Source organism: Melanotaenia boesemani, chromosome 17, assembly GCF_017639745.1.
Source record: "Melanotaenia boesemani isolate fMelBoe1 chromosome 17, fMelBoe1.pri, whole genome shotgun sequence".
In the NCBI taxonomy this organism is placed as follows: Eukaryota; Metazoa; Chordata; class Actinopteri; order Atheriniformes; family Melanotaeniidae; genus Melanotaenia; species Melanotaenia boesemani.
This window is the reverse complement of record NC_055698.1, coordinates 9,843,846-9,865,992: the sequence shown is the minus strand read 5'-3', so window position 1 is coordinate 9,865,992 and position 22,147 is coordinate 9,843,846. Positions and strand designations below refer to the sequence as shown.

Below are 22,147 nucleotides of genomic sequence, written 5' to 3'. Positions count from 1 at the left end.
CAGACTTTTGATGTTTCCCTGCTCCAACACACTCGACTCAAATTAATAAGTCATTAAACGTTATAGGCTAATGGATCCATTTAACTTGAGTCAAGTTTCTTGGAGCAGGGACACATTGAAAACCTGCAGGATTGTGGTCCTTGTAGGACCGAATTGAGTAGCTCTGATTTAGATATTATCAGATTTTTATCAGAAATTTCAAAGAAATAGGGTTGTTCTGGCTTGGGCTCAACTCCTTTAATGGAAGGCCTGTGTTTGGTAAGAAGAAGGATGTGTGGTTTGAAAGAAATGAGTGTTTGGTTGGCTATAATGGGAGATGAAGTTGTAGCTTGTTTACCAAGTATCTTATAGTCTGTCGAACACAATGGACAAATAATAATAATGATAGTAATAGCAATAAAATCAACACCTCAGTGCCGAAATCCCAAAGATATGAGCCCAATTACATGCACAGCAAAAAATATATATATATATAATCATTATCTGATTAATGGAGTTATCAGATTATTCAAGTGATCATGTAGACAGTAAAATCTGAAATGCTTCATCAGATAATAGCAAAATGGATTAACACACCGAAATTACTTCCCAGTACTCTGATGCCTTTGTGCTTGTAACCCTGCATTTCTGATTTATTATGTTTTTTAAACATCTGCACATGTGAAAAAAAAATCTTTTGCTCTTGTCCCTTTAACATCTTTCATTAAAAGACAGAAGCAACGTAAAAGAAAACAGCAGAGGGAAGTTGGAAAATAAAGGAAGTAAAGCATTAATGTAAAGTCTATTTTTCAGGCTTATTAGCTACCACATTAGCACAGCTAACGCTAGAACTGTGGGCTCCACCATGTTCAACAGAGACAGGAAGTTTGAGATTATGTCACCATGTACGTACTCCCACGGAAATCTGACTGGTTAATGGACTGGAAAATGTAGACCAGGGCTTCTCGAATATTGCATTTCAGAAGTGCATGTAAACGGATCATATTGGATTACTACGCTTATCTGATTGCTCCCATTAATCAGACTTTAATGGACATGTAAATGGGCTCAGTTACAGGTCTTAAGACAGGGCTGACATGGATGCAATGCATTAATCCTTGACAATGGGAAGGACAAACATCAGTCATGTGATCAGACATAACATTTTAGGTATAAACTTCCCATCCCAAGCTACACTCACAACGTGAAGCAACGGACCATAAATACAATTTATTAACACAAAACACCACCCCCATTCAGAGTTAATACAGGAAGACCCAAAACAGGTACAGTACCAAGTGTTTCCAAAGTTTTGACCGGTACTGTATGTGTGAATCTAGATAAAAAAAAAAAAAGAACTGAGGTTTCATCTCTGCATAACACATGTAGCTTAAATGTAGATTCTTATCAGTTTACTGATTTACTGACATGAAAAACAAAGTACACCGACTTCTAGTTCTTACATAAAAAAAGTCATCTTAAAATTGTGTAAATAAAACCTCAGATGAACAAAAAGTAACCCAACAGTGTCTCTGTTGGGTTAAATGCAGCCCATAACTTCTTTACTGTTGAGCCTTCTTTCACAGCCATTATTTGATTCAATCATTTTCTGTATAAATCCCTAACCTAACTATCAATCACAGCCCAACAGTAAACACACCCAGTGTTCATCCATTTCTCGCATACACACACACTACAAGACAAACCCTCCTCACACACCAACATCATTAATCATCTCACATTAATAACCGTTCCTACAGATCTGATCTTTGGGAGAAGTTAATTAACTTTTAATTACTTTAAATGGGAGCAGAAGGGAATCTGTCACTCGATCTAAAAGGGACATAATGAACACAGTGTGTTTTACAAATTCACTCCATGTGTGTTTATTCTCTTGACTGATGATGATCCTCATGATCTTCTATTGTTTGCTCATGAGATACAGCAAGAGGCGGCTGACTAATGTTGAGAGAGTGCGATCAGTCTGAAGACTGACATCCTGCAGCATATTAGAAACAGAATTACTTCTTTTTTTCCTCCGGTCGTGGACCAGAATTAGCCCAAGAATCCCGACAGACAGGTAATTTGGCTGCCGCATCTCAGGAATTAAAGGAAGGCAGTGAACTCCAGCTCAATAGCTGCAGATACAGATATGATTGTTTATCATTAGACGGATCACAGACGCCTTTCAAAGAAATCAGCATGGGATGTACGTCAGTAGGGGGAGAAGAGCAAGTTGAATTAATTTTTATCTTAAATCTGGCTGTGACGTGTGGAACATATGTAGTTTCTTGGCCTTTAACATTTTAACAAGCTGTTTTATTTGACTGCCTGAACTCTTATTGTTGTTTTATAGACTGTTTGACCTTTTAACATCTTCACCTGTCAGAAACTAATAACATACAGTTTTATCTGAAATATTTAATAAAGAAAGCTAACTAAAACTTGTAAGGAAGTCTTTGGATGTTTGTGCTTGGGCAGAACTTTCTAGCATATATTACTTTCCTCTTTTGTGAAGTACCATGTTGTTCTGCTCATGCAGGGGAATGGTGTGTTATGTGCACTGAATCAAAGGCATGCGGAGACCCTCGTTCCCCTCTGCCCTCTTCCCCAGGACCAGATGGTGTCTCTTTAGGCCCTCTAATGAATATTGATACGAGGGGTCTTGGTTAACAACAGGAGGGGTACACTGTGTGAGCCAGAGACCCCCAAAACTGGCACTTATTAAAGGTCTGTGTAGAGGAGAGTGGGTGTGGAAGGAATTATACTGGAAGCAAAAGGGGTGTTTGGAAGTGAAAAAAAAGGTCTTTTCTTATGCATATAAACCCCTACTTGTTTTATATCGCTAAATGGAGTTGCAGAAATTAATATGGATTAGGCAAAAGCATGGTGTAAAATGAGCGAGACAGTAAAATTAAAGAGACTGAGGTGAAAGTTGCTGATAGACGGAGAGCAAAAGGGCAAGGAGTGGTGAAGAGATGGACAGGTTAAGCTGGTGGCAAAGTTAATCCTTTGGCGTGACTCCCAGATCTAAAGCTGCCCTCCTGAGCACCTCAGCTTACTCTAGTCCCCTCTAAACCTCAAGGCTGAGCAACGGCCAGCACCTCAGGTCGACGAGTCTGACCTCTGGGGGTGAAGATTTCTCCTTTGGAGAGTTTTCACATCACCACCTCTGTGTTCCAGATCCAGGAATGCTTTGTTAGTGACGCGTGAGGAGGGGATGTCGGCGTGTCCCTGCAGCTGGTGCGAGCCAGCTGTAGCCCCCTGCAGTGCCATTTGATTGGGAATGAACATCCATTCAGAGGGCAAGTGGATCAAAGTGTTGCTTTGTCATAGGAAAACAATCCAGAAACACAAAATCTGTACTTTCGCTTGCGTGTTATATTTCATCCTCTCTGCAGTTTTTCAGGAAACATTAGCTGGCATACAGAAACTCCCCAGACACCACCATTACAAATGATGAACTGAGGTGGTATTGGCTATTTATAACTCAAACTGGCCCTGTGTCTGCATTAAGGCCGGGAGGGGATGTAGAGAAAGCAGAGAAAGATGTAAAGAAGTAAAAACTTATATAAAAAAAGGGGGAAAGGATACAGGAGAGAATAAAACATGCAGTACAGCAAAGCCTGTCAGTGTGAGGACACAACCTCTGCTGTCAGATGCAGCCCCCGTGGCCCTTAGATAATGAGACACAGCGTCAGACAGTAGCATAATGCTGAGGGCCTCCATTAGGAAGAGGACAACAACAAGCAGAACTTTAAAATCTGAAACCATACCTCTGATAACAAGTAAGACATAGAATTTGTTGGAAAAAAAAACACCAGCAGGAAAACCATCCACGTTTAAATTACATTCTCATTAAACTTGTAAATTTTTAAATTTCTAAGCTCTAAAATGTATTCAAACAAGTTTAACTGGAGTGTGCATAAACAACCCCACACGTGTCTGTCTATATTGTGTAAAGTGGGGGATGTTGCTTTCTGAAAGCCAAACTTTGACAGCCGTTTTGCTGGCAGGAGGGGAGAGAAAGAAGAGGAGAGGGGGGGTGTCATCATTTGACAAAAGAGAGGGAGAGAGCAGAGCAGGGGAGGGAGTGGGAGGAGGTATCAGACTCAGGGATAAGGCAGCTGGGACAGGCAGCTTTGGCTGGGAGTTGATCTTATTGTGCACTTGTCCTTCTCAAGTCACTCAGACAGCATCTCCAGTAAATAACAGTCAGTCTGCTGCTGTTTTTTTGTTTTTTTTTTTCTGCAGCACTCAGAGCTACAGAGCATCCAGATCTTCTCTGGATATGAAATAAGCTTATTTGGCCTGTTTTTGGACTGCTTTACATTACGACATTTGGATTTTTTTATCTGCTATGGAGCTGGTGTAGGCATGGTTGTCTACTTAAGGAAGAGCATCCACTCTCTGCTGTCTGTCTTCAAGAAGAAGGGTGAGTGCTGACTCACATGAAGGGCTCATGGAAAATAAATCCCCTTAAATATTTATTTGTGCAGTTACACCCTTATGCAAGTGTGTTTTGCTTAAGTGGAAAATGTATGATCGTTTATTGGAGCTAGCATCTGTTAAGCACTGGGATTGCAAGTATTATTGCTGAGGACAAGTTGGGGGTCTTCTTTAATGAGATAAGGGGCTTTAGTAGCTTTTTAAGCTATCATCTTAATCAGCCAAAATCCCTAAACCTCCAGCAGGGGTCTGGTGGAATCTCGCAAGGGGGCTGCTTCCTCGATTAAATGCATCTAGTGTTACAGTTTCTCACATGTGAGTAAGGTACGTGATGAAATGCTCACAGTTGAGGGGAGATCATTGTAAACTTCCCTCATTCTCTTAGATTGCATAAGATGGGTGCAGATTTCTCAGAGTTAAATCCTAGAAATACACAAAGGGAAGGACATTGTATTTGAATACAGAAGGATAGTTACCTTACACACCTGCAGACACATACACATGCTCAACGTTACCTAACCAGGTGAGACTGAGAGGCAGTGTTGAAAGTGACAAAGGAGGGAAAGCAGACACCCCACGCTAAGCCTCGTTTAGCTGAGCTTTCATCCACTTGGCATGACTGATTTCCCAGACATGTTCTCAACATGAAACCCATGTTTTTATTAATTTATATATGTTTTTTTGCATTTCATGTATGGACAGGGATTCATTACTGATTAAAAAAGGCGGGTAAAGCCTTTTTATAGACTTTAGGAATTGTTAAGGAAAACTCAAATTTCATTAGCGCTCAGGCTAAAAAGCATATCTTTCTCCAAAAGTTTCCACTTTCATGATCATAAAATATGAATATTGTAAATGGAAGATTAAGGGAAGTGGATAGTGTGCCTCCCTTTCCAGACTAAACTACAATAAATGTATTTTTTATTTGTTGCTTGCACACCTGAAGAGCCAAATTTAGTACTTTAGTTAATCATAACCAAGCACTAATCAATTTTGGTAGATTTTCTCAGTGAGGCGCCCCTGACAACAGCTAATTTGGCATCCACCTTGCAGCCTACCTGTACTCTGAGCTCTCTCCCGTCAATAAAAATCAGTCTGATGTTGACTGTTTTCTTTTCTCTTGCTGTCTCTGTCTTGTGATGTAAAATGTAAAGCGCTTTGGGTATCATCCCAGGTACAGTAAAGCGCTATATAAAATACAGACCATTTACCATTTATTTTTCTCTCTTCCTCCAATAATGTCCTCTTGCATTTCTTTGATGAATCAGCCACGACACACAGCCAGTGTGTTGATATCCAGTTGCTAGCATGTGACAAGCTACATAAAGCAAAACTCTGCTTTAATATGATGCTTTAGGCTGGAACACAAAGTTGTGAAGTGCAATTTCTCAGCCTTGAGACACTGCTGGGCAATAGCCGCTCCATGATGAGTACAAAACAAGTCAGAAACACTTTTTTTAAGGTCATACATTTCCATAGTGCTGCTTTAACCCCACCTAAAATAGTTTTTATGGATAAAAGTCTTATTGTGGACCAACTATTTTACTTGACCCTTGCTGATGTAACAGGACTGTTTTTGTTGCAGCATCATTTGTTACTGGAATACAGTATGGCTTCGAAGATAAACTGCATTTGTAACTGGTCAGAAAAAAGTGTTTACTTTATCTACAGTTATGATTCTAGCCTGGGATGGTATACATCATCCAAACGTCAAGAATCTTAGCTTTCCAACTAAATTTAGCAACTGATCTATATTGTTTATTTGTTAGGGACGATGCACAAGAACATAAATCTCATTGGAGAAGATTTTCTTTTTATTGCACCTTTAAGTTTCCTTTTAGTCTCAAGTCTGTTTGCTTGTCCTGGAGCAGAGCTAAAGTCCTGCTCCCACAGCGGTAGGTCCAGCAACATCTTTGCAGGTTGCCGTTCCAGATTATCTGGCCCCGCCTGCGAAGCATGAAAGCAGGATATTACAGTACTACAGAAGATTAGCCAGGTCATGGCTGACCGTTAAAGGCCTGGACAGGCTGGGGACATCTGTCCACCAAACTTGGCTGAGGAGATTTGAGGAGCGAGTTGCGTCAAAGGTGCACAAATAAGCAGGTGCACTCACGGCAGGTGTACATGCACTAGATTCACTGTAAAGCCAATAAAAGTTTTGCCTTTACGGACACCTGTTGACTGAATGTTTGTCTGAAGAGGACAGAAGAGTGCAGAAGTCAGAGTGTAATTAGCTTAAGTTAAATCAAATATACATTTGTTTCCTTCTTCTCAACAGCTGGCCCAAAGGGGAATGAAGACCATAAGAGGTTGGCAGTCCACTACACGGCCTCACAGCACTACCAGGAGAATGTTTTCATTGAGGGAAGCAGGCCTCAGTACCTGGAAGATCTGCACACTGAAGCTCAGGAGGGACTCAAGATACAACAGCAGGAAGGTGAGAAACATTCAGAAAGTCGCTGCTATACACAGATAAACACATATTGAAATATTTATATGTTATTTATACATGTGGCGGGTTTCGTTCACACAGAGCACAAGAACGGAGTCAACCTTCCTGATGATGAAACTATTGATGTAGGTTTCTTTATGGATCTTTTTTTTCTTCTAGTTTCTTCTCACTATGTGAATGCAACCTAAGTTAGCTCTGTTTTGTGTGTGTGTGTGTGTGTGTATTCCCTGCAGTCCACAGACACTCTCCATCCGGAGCAGGATATCAGCTCCAAGGACAGAGGCAGCTCTCCGAAGTCGAGGTCCACCATCGGGAATACTGATACCACACTCTTGGTCGGTGACCGTCCTGTACTTACCCGCCAAGGTAAATGTCAGCCTTATTTGTTTGTGCTTGTGTGTGTAGCAGTTTTTGGAAAGGATACATCCACATTTTTTTTTTCTTAAAGAAAAAGAAGGTTAAAAAAAAGAAGTCTGAGTTCTATTTCTGAGGTTACCTTACTTAGCATGCATGCCTCATTCCCAGCTGCTCAGCGCCTCTGCATTTGTGATCTGAAATCAAAGAAAAAGAAGCTTGACACACACACTCTCTCACATTCATGCATAGATGAGGATGTTATATATATATATATATATATATATATATATATATATATATATATATATATATATATATATATATATATATATGAGGAGGGTTACTCAGAAGTTCTAAACATCTGAAGACAGCTCTGCAGCTCCCTCTACATATCACAGCTGGAAGGCAAAGCACGTCAGTCCTGTGTTTGTGTGTGTGCCTACGCAGGGAGTTTGGTATTCTGATCACATTTCAAGCATCATTTTTTTAAATCTTCATGAAAGCCAGTTACCCAGTAAGCTTTGTAAGTTTCAGAGCAACGTGCTCTCATTATTTCATCAGTTTGTTGTGCCAGATACAACATACAGCCTAGCTAGCAATGTGGCTCAGATTGTTAGCCGCTTGGCTTCTTGGTCCAACGCTTTGATCAATACTGATTAATCTCAGTAACTATTATGAACTTCTGGTAAGACATTCCTGAATCAGGCATTTCTTCAGAATCTTGAAAACCTTAAAAGTCTTGGTGCACATATTTTGTAGCACATATTAAGAGTGGGTTGCAGTAAGATAGAATTAATAACCGATCAAGTTTTGCCATCATCTGATCAGATTTTTATTTCAACCAGTGTAAGTTATGACCTGCAAACAAATCCTATCTAAGGTTTTCACAGTTGTTTGGTGCTGTTTTAATGCTAATATGCCAACATGAGAGTGTAAAGAGACCAAACTACAGGGTGTTAGCATGTTAATGGGAGCAGCTAGCTCAAGTGAAGCCTCATAAGGATTTCTGATTTTAATTTAATTTCTAAATATATTATCCCTCTGTCTGTCAGGTTCTACATTCAAGCCTCTGAATCCAGTGAAAAGATTAGATCGGAGCAGGAAGAGGGGCAGGAGAACCACCATCATGGGTATTCCCAACCAGGTCCAGAAAGAGCTCGGTATGTCTACAGTCTCATCCTTTGCTAACTGAGATTTCCTTTAATTGCAGTGTGTTAATGACAGTTACCCACATTCTCCACAGCTCTGCACAGAAGTTCCACGTGTCAGCCGCTTGTTTCTGCTCAGCTAAATGACCACAAAGAGCATGGCGGTGACAGCCAATCAGGTGTTGTTATTATCCCAACAGTAGATGGAGGGACTCCAGTAGCCAATAGGGAGGGAGCAAGGGTGCATCTTTCAGAACTGGAGGTAAAAGCTTTTCCAGAAAGAATCATCATATTATCTTGCTTCATAGTTTTAAAGCCTTGTTTCGTTTTTCTAAGCAGGTGTTTAGAGATGAAAAGCTGGTGAGGAAACACCTCCAGCTCCAGTCGGCATACTATGAAGAGCAGTCCATCAGCTCCCATCTTTGCCCCACATCCAACTTGAGACCCAAATCTCTTGCAGTCCCTGGTATGACCACTTCCTTTTCAATCTCTCCCTCAGTGTTTAACTTCCTGCAGGAGCCTCAGGTAAGAATGTTATCAGGCCATTAGCTGGTCTTAAAAGTAGTTTTCTGAAACTTGAGTCTTAAGTCCTTCATTGTGTTTGGAGGATTCATTACATTTAGATGTTAATCACCGGTTTGTGTTTCCTTCTAGGGTCCTGTGATGTCAATCTCTCCTCAGGCCTCTTACCTGTCTACGATTATACCAAATGCTGTCCTTCCAGCCTCGGTTGAAGTAATCGAGATCGACCGCAGCGCCAGCCGGACTCGTGGCAGCAGCATTAGTCACAGCAGCACTGTTCGCACTGTAAGCAAAAGCAGCCTGACATCTGGGGACTCATCAATCAGCCCTTTGTTGTCCAGAAGATCAGATGGCGACGGCTCCCAGACTAAAAGCGACCCCTCACTGGTGCCCTCGTCAGCCACAGGTTCAAACTGGAGCGAGTCTCAGTCCTCAAAGACAATTATTTCAAATTCCTCACCTGCATCAGCCAAGAGAGAAGATCATAATGTGCAGGATTGCCAGGCAGAGCAGCCTGGTGAGGAGCTAGACCATAGCAGTCTCCACAGCTCAGCCAGTGTGATCAGCAGTAAAGGGGAGAATCCTCCAGAAGCAAAGTTCGAGTGCAGTGCAACAGAATCGACAGCTGCTGACGAACAAGCAAAAATCAAACACAACTGCACCCGAAATCTTTCCATTGTGAAGACCAAGCAGCCTCCTCCACCTCCACGAAGAACAAACTCTCTACATGGTAATAAAATTAGAGGTGACTTCAGGGTTGTGGTTGATATTAAAGATAATTGTGACTCTGCTTCGGAGGAAGGGAAAACTTCCACAGAAAACATTGTAGCAGAGGATGGGACAAAGCTGGTTGCTACAAATACAAGTTTGATCCTAACACCTGCATCAAACTCCAGCTCCTCAGGCTCACCGGCCTCTTCTAACCCGGCTGATGGGGCAACAGAGCCACCACCAGAATCCCAAACCTCCTCCCCACAGAAAACTCTCCCTGAAGGGGGGAAATTTGAAAGGACAATGTCCCCTTCCAGTGGCTACTCAAGTCAGAGTGGCACTCCAACGCTTTCCCCAAAAGAGATCTCCCCGACCTCCCCAGACAAACCGAAGAAGAAACCAGTCAAACCAGAAAGATCAGTTTCTAGGGCCTCATCCTCAGCAGCCTCTCCTTCTTCCTCACTCACCTCTTTATCATCAGGTACATCTGAGCTCGCCAATCCAGACGCTTCCACAAGCAACCCAACTCTGTCTCCGCAGGGTTCTTCAGCAGCTACAAAAGAACTCATGCTGAACAGCAATCCTTCAAGTATTAGCACGGAAGTCAGGGAGTTCTTGAACATCCCACCACCTCCTAAAATCAAAGCTCCATGCCCTCCACCTCCAGAGACATGGGCTCACAACAAGCGAACAGTTGAGCTTCTTTGTGGACCATGTCCTAATATTTGCAAAGTCACCCAGAAACCAGCACAGATTCAGAATATTACTGATAATCAGACAGAAACCCAAACAGAGAAGCAAATTATAGCTGAAAACCTGACAGATACTGAGATATCGGTCTCAGAAATATCAGAAAGTGAAGCAAAGTCCGAAGCATTATCAGCTCAAGGTGGTGACCCAGAGCAGGAGGTTAGGCAAGAAGCCCAAGGCAAGGACAAGGCTAACGTAGATGCTGAGAGAGAACAGAGTGGTACATTTGTGGAAAGCCAAGAAAATCAAAAGAAATATCCACCACCGGTCATGAAGAAACCCACAACATTGCTTCACAGAAGGGAAACAGAGCAGCCGATCGAGACACAACAAAGGAAAATAAGCATCAGCACCCCAACAGAGCTTCATCTACCTGCTGAGGACAGTCCATCACAGAACGCTCTAATAATTGTCATCGATAAGGCCGAGAATGAGATGGAAAGAGATGAAGTCCCATCCATACAGACGCTTTCTATAGATGTCCCCAAGATTAGTAAGATCTCCCCGCCTCCTACCCCTCCACCAGCTTACCAACCTACCCCTCCTCTGTTGAGGAAAACATCTTCCTCCCCAGTATCTACACCACCAAATGAATTCCAAAGGGTTCAGGAGGAGTTCCATGTTGTGGAGACTTGCTGGCCACCTCCTCCGCCTCCTTTGGTAGGGGAGTCTGTCTTTGATGGAAGTGATGAGGTGGATTTTCCTCCACCTCCTCCAGTCTTTATAACAGACAGTATGACGGATGAAATGGACAGCTGTGTCACAGATCTGAAGCTGACGGAGGGGCAGACTGAACAAAATCAAGATTTAACCGCAGCTATTCCGCAATCCGCTGTGTCCCACATCAAACCAGTGGTTGATGTTCTTGATCTGAAAGCTGATACTGCTGATGAGGCTTCCTGCCAATTTGTGCAGACGATTTCATCCGTTCCAGAAAGACTCTCACCTCTTCTGGTGGAAACATCTTCTGTATCTCCTGTTACGCGGGCAGAGAGCCCAGTTTCAGTCGCAGCTGTGGCTCCTCCCAGCAGTTTACTGAAGCGAAACTCTCTGAAAATTGAGGATCAGTGTCTCTGTGCTCCTCCGGCTCCAACTGTACCAGCAGCAACCCCTCCACCAACAGAGAATTTAACCCATGGGGTTAATTTCAGAAGGCAACCCAGTGTTGTGTACAGAGACGCCAGAAGCAAGGAGCTCCTCTCCCGCCACAAAAGCACACCGATTCCTAAAGAGGACGCCAACATACCCCTTGTAACCCCCTCTCTGCTTCAGATGGTTCGCCTCAGGTCAGTCAGCATGACTGAAGATCAAATGAAAGCTTCATTTGAGGACAAATCCACAAATGAGGGATCTCCAGTTCCGGAGACTTATTCCACCTCAACCCAAGGACCTCAAAGCGTTCCTCAAAAGCCCATTCGCAAGTCTTTATCACTGAAATCTTCTCCTCAGATTGTAAAAACATCCTCTTTGACAATGAGCTCTCCGTCAATGCGTCTACAGGAAGCCATACGTATGAAAACTGCAGCTATGTCTTCAAGAGACGCTCTTCCTTCCAGAATAGGTGTTCGATCACCAACCTACAGCTGCATCGGAGAGCCTCAGTCTCTAAAGTTGGTCGAAGGATGCGATGTGCACAAGTCTCCAGCCTCTACCGCCAGTTTTATCTTCTCCAGGAGCACAAAGAAGGTGGTCATAGAGACCGCCTCCTACCCAGAGGCCCAGGCAAGCCTGAAGCAAAGCCTGGCGGCCGAGCTCATGCAGGTATCTGACCAGGCAAACGCTGCCCGTGCTGCTTGCTCAAATGGCGGGATGAAGTTTGACAAAGTTCCTCCACCGGTAGCGAAGAAGCCAGCCTCCGGCAGCATGAGCCCCTCACATAATTCTTACAGCTGCTCAGCAAAGATACAGCTTGGCTTGGAAGGAAACGGAGCTCAACATGCGAGCAGAGTGGCGCTGCCTGAGACAAGTAAGTGCAGCAATGCTGATCTTTGATTATCTACAGGAAAAGTCTACTTCAGTCATCAGTGTTGCAACCTGCTGCTGCTGAGTTTGTAAAATCTCCAAGGCTGATTCAGGGTTTGCATGAATCATGACCTTACAAACCAGTTCCTTGTCATGACAAAGCACAATGTTAATCCTTGCATCTCCATGAATTTGAACAGCGAGGCAGTTTGATGTTGTTTTAATTCTTCTGGATCGCCTCAATTTTCTACCCTTTGAGATCAAAAAAGACCTCTCAAAAACTGCTCTAAAAACATTAAATTTTTTTCCCACTGACTCAAATCTCTTAAGAAGAGCAGATCAAATCTATCAAATATGTAATTATTCAAATTATTTTAACCCTTTTAAATGACTATTTAATTACTTAATGTCACCTTTATATTGAGAAAAAAACAAAAAAAAATTTAGTTAGGGGACATGTTTTGAGAATTTTTTTAAAATCCGTCTTTAAATGTACTAAAAACGAGTAAAACTTTTAGAGTCTCTAAATAAAATCTTAATCCCCTCAAAAAGTAGATTTTGTGTATTTTTTCATAAATAAGTGACAATGTGTGATTAAACTGGAATTTACAGGGTTAAATTATTTGTTTTATTATATACTTTATAAGTTTTGGTTAGGACAGAAGTTGACTGAGCAATCTGTACCAAAAAAAAAAAGGTGGAAAATAAAGAATCTGTTTTCATAGCGTTATAGTTTTTGGGAGAGGACTTGTTTACCTCTAAGGGCCTGAAATGGTTGTAAATGTGTCCCTGCCATGACCTTTAAGACAAGCTGAAATTGGAATTTCAAAGTTTTTAAAAATAAAAGCTTTCTTACAAAAAATAAAAAAATAAATCATCTCATATGGAGAAAAACAATCAAATATAGAGGAAAAAATAACTGTAATGACCCTTAATGACCGACAGGGCTAAAGGGTAGAATGTAAACACTGTTGACTTTCCTGCTACTTTCTTCAAACTTGCTTACATCAACCTTAACCTGCTCATGATCATGTCTTCTAGTTCATATCGATCAGGACAGAACATGCATTTCATGTGTTCCTGTAACTGCTGCAGCATCTAACCTTCTCTCATCTTCTACCTCCAGCTACGAGAATCACGGCAGACACAATTGAAACACTGTTTTGAAGGAGAGATCAGACACTTGCAAGATCAAAACTACAAGCAAGTAAAAGGACAACTCAGAAACTTTTGTGTCATCTTCTCCAAAAGCCTTAGCCTATAATGGCCTTCCTCCATATTTATGCAAAAAAGAAAAATTTGTTCCTCTTTATGTCTTAAGAGAGCTTTACGGAGTATTTTTCTAAGCTATAGTTTATTTCCTGTTAAGATCCCCCTCAGGATGGAGTATGTACATCAGCCGGACTGCGTAGAGTATTTGGCTTGTGTGAGATCGCCTCCCAGAGGTTGAATTAGGTAGCATAAACTGAAACTGGTGAACCATTTCTCTTCACAATTGTCAAAGTTCCCCTACATGTTGTAATATAACATAATCATTTTCCTGGGGATGTCATCACTTCCTATCCCTTCCTTGCTTGGACATCTGTGTGAAGACATTTCCAAGTTTAATGTCAGTCCTGCTTTTCACTGTGTGTAAAAGTATTTAGAAAAAGGGACGCTGCAACGACCTGCTTTGGCAGATAGGACAGAGGCACTTTTTTTTATAAAGCAGTAAATAAATTCTTAATGCTTGACAGAAAAAAAAAGCTTTCAGTTATAGCAACTGCTAAAATACCAGTTGGATTCTTCCCTCACACACAAGTATCCTATTTATTTATGTGGTGGTTTCCACTAGTAGCACTGTAAGTCACCTTTTCCTACAAAATCTAAAAAAAAAATCTAAGGCTGTTTCAGCTGAAAAACACCTTTTTAGGGCTGCTAGTCTTACAGCTGGTCCTGGACAATTGATACACTGGAACAAACATGGTGTGAGGTCAATGTTTTTAATGCAATGTTCTGTATCTGAAGCCCTTTACAACAGAAAATCCAGCTGGTTGCAGACCATTCCCCCAGCAGAATCACAGTGGACTGAATTTATGCTTTGTAATGAGTCAGAAATCTACTTTTTGGTGAACATAAAGAATTATGTACAGTTAATACTTCTATAAATAAAATTTAAGTGTATTGAACCAGTTTCCTGCTTTTAATATCATGAAGACATTTTATTCCTTGCAGACTATTATTCTTATTCATTTTATTTTGGAGATGATGCATCATTTAATTACAATATATTTTCTGATATTTATTCAAAATATAACCGTAGGTGCAGTAAATGTTTTCCTTTTTTTACATACATCTGGTGTCCAAAGCCTGGAAAAGTATTCTTCTTAGACAGACTGACCACTGCTCCAATATTTATCATGACGGCAAACAACACTGAATAATCAACCTGGAAAAGTACCAAAACATAAAGTCCCTTTTCAGAAACCTGAGATATTTTTTATTAGCCACTTCCAGGAATGAGCAATGCCGTAACTAATCAGTTTCAGTTATCATCAGTTTAAGTGTAGCTTTAAATGCATCACTAACACCGTACAACTCCAAGTAATTAAAGAGATTGATTGGTTACACAGTTAATGTTATAAATGACTCATTTTCAGAAATTACATACTTTTCTAGCTGTTAAACAGAAGCAGGAAACAACAGTTGGTTTAATCCAGTCTGAAACAATGTTGACTTTTGGCATCAATATCCCATCATCCTACAAGAGACCTCCCGATGAATTTTGATGTTGCTGCCATGGCGACTTGTGGATGAAAGTTGGAAGGTCGACAGAAGAAATGTGTGCGTTTGTGTCTGTATTTAACTGATGTTGCCTCCTTTCAGCGTCTTACATGTGATCTGTCCCAGTTTGGTCATCAGCTTTCTGTCTTTCCACTGAGCTACACACTCATCTGAGATCTTCAGGTCCACCTACAATAAAATAAGAAAAACACATGGTTTCCATATTTTAAAAGTTTGGGGTTTTTCTTTTAGAGTTTTGGTGTTTTTTATATAAAACGTGGCTGGAACGTACCTGTAGTTTCTCCCACACCTTCTTCTTAGGGTTCAATCTATCATCTGGCTTGCCCGTCTCATATCCTTCCACAAAGATGCGTTCCCCTGGCAACGATCCCTCTGGAGGGTCCAGAGGCTCCACCCTCCTGGGCTCCCCTTCTCTGGAAACCAATAAGAAGCATTAACGGAGTTGCACAGCAAGCCTGAGGAAGCAGGTCAGTTTGTTTTTGTGGGGAAAAAAAAAACAAAAAGACACGACACTCACATTGAGGCACAGAGAAGCATGGCTTGAGACTCGATCCCTCGCATCTTCTGCGGTTTCAGATTGCACAAGACCAACACTGTTCTGTCTTGTAGGTCCTCCTGTGAAATATAAGCCACCAGACCGCTGACAACCGTCCTCGGTTCTGGGTCCCCCACGTCAATCTTCTCCAGGTATAGCGAATCAGCATCTGGATGCTGCATGTTCCACAGAGACGACATTAACAGCAATGTTATGGCTGCAAAGGAAAACGTTTCCATTATAAATCTAATCTTCATCACTTACCTTCTCCACGCTGACGATCTTTCCCACCCTGATGTCCAATCTGGAAGGAGCCAGCTCATCATCATCTCCTCCTCCTCCTCCCGACTTGGCACCTTTTCCTCCCGTTTCTAATAAACATGGAAAACGTTGATTAGCCTCAGAAATTCCCACAATACATCCAGCAGCTCCTTTGATTAAACACAGACTTGTCTTCGAGGGGTCAGGATATGCAGAATTGGTGAGTTTACGAAGCTCGGGAGTCTCAAACTTCTTTCTGATAGGATCTAGTAGCTGATTTAATGCGACTTCCACTGAAGCCTTCAGGTCTCCAGGGTGGATCATCTAAAGTGAAATAGAACCAAAGCTCAGACCAGAGCAAGACAGTTTAAGAATAAAAGCTTTTACTCCTCTGATAAACCAGTTAGACTGTCACTCACCTCCTCAGAAAAGTCCATTTCCACTTCTTCAAATACAGTATAAACTTTGTCTCCACCCCACTTGGGATCCCTTTTAACACAGAACTCTGGAACACAATAATCCCAATTTTCATCTCATGTTAGAAGTTTGATGGTAAAGGAACAGGATCAGATTATAGTTGTTTTGTTAGCTTTTTTTTTACCTCCTCGTAGAGGAAAGAGGACATATTTGACAAAAGAGAGAACTCCATTGTTCTGGATGTTGCCAGGCTCACAGAAGGCCTTCTTCAGCTTCTTCTTCACGTCCTCTTTGGAGTCCAGGAGATCAATCTTTGACTCCTGCAGACACAAACGGACGATAAAAGATGCATCTGCTCGTTAATGTTAAGAAGACACAAATTTTTAGCATTCAATCTTTTGTTTCTGCTGCTCACTTCTTCTGAAGAGCTCATCTTAGCCCCCGTCAGTCCTGGAACCATCGGGTTCATCAGATGAGCGCGCTTTGCATAGCCAAGAGAGGGAAGATACTGCAGGGAAAAGCAAAACAAACTACAGTTCAAATGTATTTATGTATTTATTGATTCTGTAATAACAAAACTTAGATTGCATTTGTAAACAAAAAATTACTCAGCAATTTAAACACTACTTAAACAAAGAATGAAATTAGATGTGTTTATTTCAAAGAAAAAAAATATCAATTATAAATATTTTAACTTTTAGTCCTGGTCATTTAAGTACATTTTTCTATGTTTAAAAGGTGTACTTGAATGCACCATGAGGTCTCACGGTCTTTTACTGTAAGTATAAATGGATTAATACTTTAACGTTTTACAAGGTGGACCTTAAATATTTTTCTTTTTTAAATGATGTAGCTTCAAATTTCGTTGCTTAGATCTTTAGTTATTACAAGGTGATAGTTCAGTTTTGTTTAAATGTAAAGCTCACTGCAGATGTGTGGGAAGAAGAACGAGAGTTTGCCATGTTTGGACAATCACCTCCAAAAGGAAGCAGGTATGGTTTGTGGAACATGTTGCTACTTTTAACTCAAGATATTTTTTTTTCTTTTTGAGAAAGCTTGTGAACAAAACCTCTTAGTTCCAAACGCTGAAGAAAGAGTGAAAGCCAGTTTGCATCTCACTGTCGCCCTCTAAGGACAACTGGACAGTAGGGGTGTGTCTGCACACTAACGACTTCGTAGTGAAGGTAGATTATGCAATGCAAGTATTATTTTTATTCATGTTCGAGCTTTTTTTATAGAATATATGCTGCACTGTTTCTCAAAAACACAGCAGCTTCTCACCAAACAATAACAAAAGAGTCTGTTTCTATGAATTTTGTTATTCAGTGTGCTACACTATGCTGAAAATAATCAGTAATTGCCTGTGTTTGGCCATGTTTCACAGCTGGAGCACAGATTTATTGTCCCTGTTGCTAACCCTGTACCACACACGTCACGACAACTGATGCAGTTGAGGCACATCATTCAATAACTAATGGGAAAAGCTCATGGAAAAACAAAATTTTACCTTCTCTGCCAGAGTGAAAATCTTCCTCTGATCTACTCCCCCAAATTGGGCATCCACTTTCAGGTACTCCTCATCCAGGGCCTGAAAACAAATTCACTTAGTGTAATTCATTCTAAAGCAAACAATTTACCCTGTTTTTCAGGAATAATAAAAATAACTTGGTTAGTTCCTAGTTTACTGATGAGGACAAATTGGAGAAACTTTATAAAAGTGCTTAGTCATGTATTGACTCTAGCAGTGATTTTCTTACCTGTAGTCCAGGGTACAGCAGACCACTCAGCAGAGGATGCTCCACCTGTTTGACTACCTCAGCTCCAGCCTTCTTAGCATCATGCTCCGTCACCATGGAGGACAGACGGTACACATCCAGGGTGTACTCTCTAACCAACATGGAAAGGACAGGCTTTATATTTAAGCACCCAGTTACAAACTGTTTTTGGGAAAATGTGAAGTTAACAAAGCTTGTTTGTATCTATGAGTCATGTGAACACGACAGACCTGCTGAGCTGGAAGTCAGTTCCTTTGATAAACCGTAATTTATCCAGGGGCACGCCAATGCTCTCCAGCATGGCCTTGATAACCTGTTCATAGTACTTCACCCTGAGCTCTAGCAGCTCCCAGGGAGCTTTCATGTTGTCTAGGTAGGCATGCAAGTCTGCAAACAGAATTGTGACCTGAAAAAATTTGGAAAAAACAAAAGCATACACATAAGTAAGAATTTATCAAGAGCATTGAGCGATAGGATCTACTAATGTGACTAAGGCAACTCCATTCACCTCACAGCCAGCCCTGAGAAAGTCTGCTATCTTGGACATGGGGACAAAATAGGCTACATGGGGTTTGCCGGTGGTCGCAGTACCCCAGTACACCTTCAGTTCCCTCTCCTGAAGAACCTGTTTCACCTTCTCTTCTCCAAGGACCTCCTGTAAAACAATCAGCCAAGAGCCTCATTAAACTGAGCCACATTAATCCTTCAGTGATCGTGATTAAATGTTATTATATTCTACCTGGAGGTTCCTGGTGATGAGGTTGAACTTCTCATCTGGACTCAGCTGATTTGCCATGACGCAGGGCCCTCTGACTGCAAACACAGCATATTCAGAGTTCATTTAAACATCCTTTCATAAAATCATCATTAGGGAACAGCTTTGACTTGATGTCTTAATTACTAATTTCATAACCACACTTTAACGCGTAGTAAACGTTTTATGCATCGATGTCGCAGGCTCGACACTGGGGAAGCTGACGTTTAACGTTGAGAAATAAACACAAAACCAGTTGAACGATTTATATTTATTCGATCTTAAATATAAAAATTAATTAGCTTTGATATAAAAAGCAATCCGCTAAACTACAACGCTTATCAGTCACATCATGAATGAATGAATCAGCTAGTAATTCGTAGCTAATTAGCAACAAAACCATGTGCAGCTACACCGAGCCGGTGTGAGAACTGCCCTCGCTATGTTAGCTTCACAAACTAAAGGGTTAATTTGAACTTTTATTTACAGTGATATCACTTTGTCTTTACGTAATACTGTAAAAGCAGTAACTTACTTCAGATCCTGTCTTTTTACAGCGAGAAGTGGTGGAGAGAAGCCGCCTAACCGGACCTGTAAGTGGGTTGCATCAGCGTAGCATCAGCTCTGCTGTCGATTAACTCCAAGCGAAAGCAATCGAGTGCAGATTGCAGCGTTCATTCAAGACGTATTCAACTTTCAGGTTAAATTTACAGATGATGTAAAAAGTTAATGCTTCACATATATATCGCGAATGAAAGACATTTAAGTAGAATCTTGCAATGGAATTCTTCATCTCAATGTAGTGAAATAAAAGTGAACAACATTGGTAGTTATGTGACAACATGAATTTCCCTGCAAAGGGATTAATAAAGTATTTTTCATTCATTCATTCATTCATTCAACATAAAATGTCAATTTCTCAATAACAGCATCTTGAGTATCATCTTGGTCTTATGATGTAAAAGAATAGCATGCTGTGAAATAAGTATTTAGATATTGAACAGTTTTACATGTGTGGTCAAAGGTTTAGAGAAGTTCAAATTTCACCTATATGTAAAGGTCATAGTGGAAGTTGGGTGCATTCTGACAAAAACCGGAACATCTCTAACTTTTTGTGAGTAGTGTATATTGCTTACCTTGCCTTTTATTGCTTACATGTTAGATGTTATCTAATTAAATGTACTCATGAGTTGTGAAATTACACAAAGATATGTGAGGATGAAAAAAAACATGAAACTCCTGACAGCAGCAGTAAAGAGAACACATGGCTCCCTTCTGCTGCTATAGTTTGAGTCTACTTGTTCCCTCATTTAGAGGGAGCCATCTTTTCCAGATAGCTGATCTAAGTGATCACATGTAACATTTTTATCATTACCTTGCCCCCCATTCTTTTTGCACAGAGGTTAATAAACAGTTTAAGTGTCATAATGGTGTGAACTATGTCAGCTGATTTCAGCCTCAACACATGTTGTGTTAAATGGCAGTCTTCATCCCCATCATCAAAAAGTTTCTTTTGAGAATGAACTTCTATGACTCCTGTAGGGTTATAGAGACACTGGGACTAACTTATAAGGTGTATTGAAATATTTATGACAGCATATGACAGTCATCTTACATACACATTCATTGCTTTCTCTTAAATTTGTCAACCCTTTGTAATTTCTATTGGAAATCACAATGAAAAAACAACTTTTGATTTTGCCTTTATATACCACAAAAAAAAAAAAAAAAAAAAATGTTTCATATCCTTTTTGTCAGCACAACCTCACCTATATAGTCTGTAAATGATTTTTCACTTTATTTTTTCATCTACCAAAAGTAGATGTTAGCCACTTTTGGCACTTATGGCCAATACTGCCAAATTTGTTGTTTGGGTTGTCTCTATACCTGCTTTATTATTACTATGTCATTATAGCTCAGATTCTTACTGCATCGTATCATCATATTTTGCTGACAATCAGCAGACTGTATGATTTAACTCCAGGAAGGCTGATAATGGGATTTCCTACCTAAACCTTGCAAATACAGTCCACGTTCATTGCGTTCAACGCATGTTTTATTATAACAGTGAGATTCTTTTTCCACACAAGGTAAAAAATAGCATTCATAAGATAACAACAACAATAATAACAATACAGAAAAACGGGGAAACAACGTCAGTTCCTTGGTTTATGCACAACCAAATGAATGACCTGGCTCAGTCTATGGAGCAACGGCGTGAGTTAAAAGTCTGGGTCCAGGCGGGGAAGCACCGGGAGGATGAGGTTACCAAACGAGGAATCCTGAGTGATGAAGAAGCCAGAAGAATGGACGTGCGCGTGCTGCAAGGCGGCCTTTTGCTGCGCGGCGATGTGCTGCTGCTCCGCGCTGTCTCTCACGTCCTTTAGGCTGGGTCTCGACGACAATGGGATGTTGGCCCCGGGGCTGTTTATGGACTGGCTCTGCAATAGCCGCCTCTTCTCCTTGTCCAGCTCCGCCAGTATAGCCACACGGGTCTTGTTCTGAAACCCTTGTCCTGGAGGGTTAGCAGCCATTATAGCTTAATAGCCAGTTAATGGGGACAGGTCTTATAAGTCCATGAAGCGAATAAAGTCGGCTTTTAGCGCTGTTTATGTATTATGTCCGTCTGCCAAAGCTACACACGTTTACCCGCCTGAATTCAGTGAGGATGGAGATGTTTTAGCTTTCTTTTGTAGGCTAGCTAAAGAACAAAAGCACTTCCGGTGTTAGCGCGAGCCCTTCAAAATAAAGCAACCATTGTTTATGTTGAAGAATATGAGTAATTTTGTTTTCATAAAAATCACTAACTGTCTAATCTTGTCAAATTTATGAAGATAACCTCATAATGGAAATGTTAAAATAAATTAATACAAAATAACCTCGCAAATAACTCAGGTAAAAATTGTACTGTATTTACTGGTAAATGCAGTGCCTCTATACTGGAAATGAATTTTTGCATTAAATGTTCAATTTACAATACACTAATATAATATACAAAAAGTATATATATAAAGTATATATAAAAAGTTGGGAGGCTGTTTAGAGATTAAATTAAAATAGAATGCAATGATGTGCAAATTTCATAAACTCATATTTTATAATCCAATAGTTAGATCATACAATCTGATTATAAATCTGCATTGTTCATAAAAAACAACAGAACTATTGTAAATATTTCTTCATCCCTTCTCACTTGCACATACTTTATTCCCCCCCTTTTGAACTATATGTATACTGCTTTTCGTTTGCCCTCTGCTGAAGTATTCATGATTCCTCTGAGTGCTACTATCT

General features: G+C 40.7%; 3 protein-coding genes across 6 annotated transcripts in view; 1 reads left to right on the top strand and 2 right to left on the bottom strand.

Moving 5' to 3' along the window:
- The window catches only part of kiaa1522 (KIAA1522 ortholog), a 44,042-nt gene extending 29,544 nt beyond the window's left edge, over positions 1 to 14,498 (top strand). For 3 of the 4 annotated variants that reach the window (XM_042012160.1, XM_042012161.1, XM_042012163.1), the window contains 8 exons: positions 6,707 to 6,865; positions 6,962 to 7,005; positions 7,114 to 7,246; positions 8,290 to 8,397; positions 8,481 to 8,647; positions 8,722 to 8,910; positions 9,040 to 12,334; positions 13,457 to 14,498. In XM_042012160.1, coding sequence (XP_041868094.1) covers positions 6,707 to 6,865; positions 6,962 to 7,005; positions 7,114 to 7,246; positions 8,290 to 8,397; positions 8,481 to 8,647; positions 8,722 to 8,910; positions 9,040 to 12,334; positions 13,457 to 13,497 — 4,136 coding nt within the window. In that variant the 3' untranslated portion in view covers positions 13,498 to 14,498. The remainder of the gene's footprint in view (positions 1 to 6,706; positions 6,866 to 6,961; positions 7,006 to 7,113; positions 7,247 to 8,289; positions 8,398 to 8,480; positions 8,648 to 8,721; positions 8,911 to 9,039; positions 12,335 to 13,456) is intronic. The other variant, XM_042012162.1, reaches the window with a different exon arrangement.
- Positions 14,499 to 14,598: 100 nt separating this feature from the next.
- On the bottom strand, positions 14,599 to 19,499 carry yars1 (tyrosyl-tRNA synthetase 1). The gene is made up of 14 exons (XM_042012165.1): positions 19,392 to 19,499; positions 18,842 to 18,915; positions 18,611 to 18,757; positions 18,333 to 18,508; positions 18,085 to 18,214; positions 17,835 to 17,915; positions 16,743 to 16,835; positions 16,512 to 16,647; positions 16,330 to 16,415; positions 16,099 to 16,234; positions 15,914 to 16,020; positions 15,632 to 15,825; positions 15,386 to 15,527; positions 14,599 to 15,282 (listed from the first exon to the last, which is right to left on the bottom strand). Exons 2-14 carry the CDS (start codon positions 18,896 to 18,898, stop codon positions 15,172 to 15,174), a joined length of 1,596 nt encoding a protein of 531 aa, XP_041868099.1. The 5' UTR covers positions 18,899 to 18,915; positions 19,392 to 19,499; the 3' UTR covers positions 14,599 to 15,171.
- A 1,395-nt stretch (positions 19,500 to 20,894) lies between these two features.
- On the bottom strand, positions 20,895 to 21,578 carry LOC121657103 (SOSS complex subunit C-like). Its single transcript, XM_042012481.1, has one exon. It carries the CDS (start codon positions 21,388 to 21,390, stop codon positions 21,079 to 21,081), a length of 312 nt encoding a protein of 103 aa, XP_041868415.1. The 5' UTR covers positions 21,391 to 21,578; the 3' UTR covers positions 20,895 to 21,078.
- Between the last annotated feature and the right edge of the window lie 569 nt (positions 21,579 to 22,147).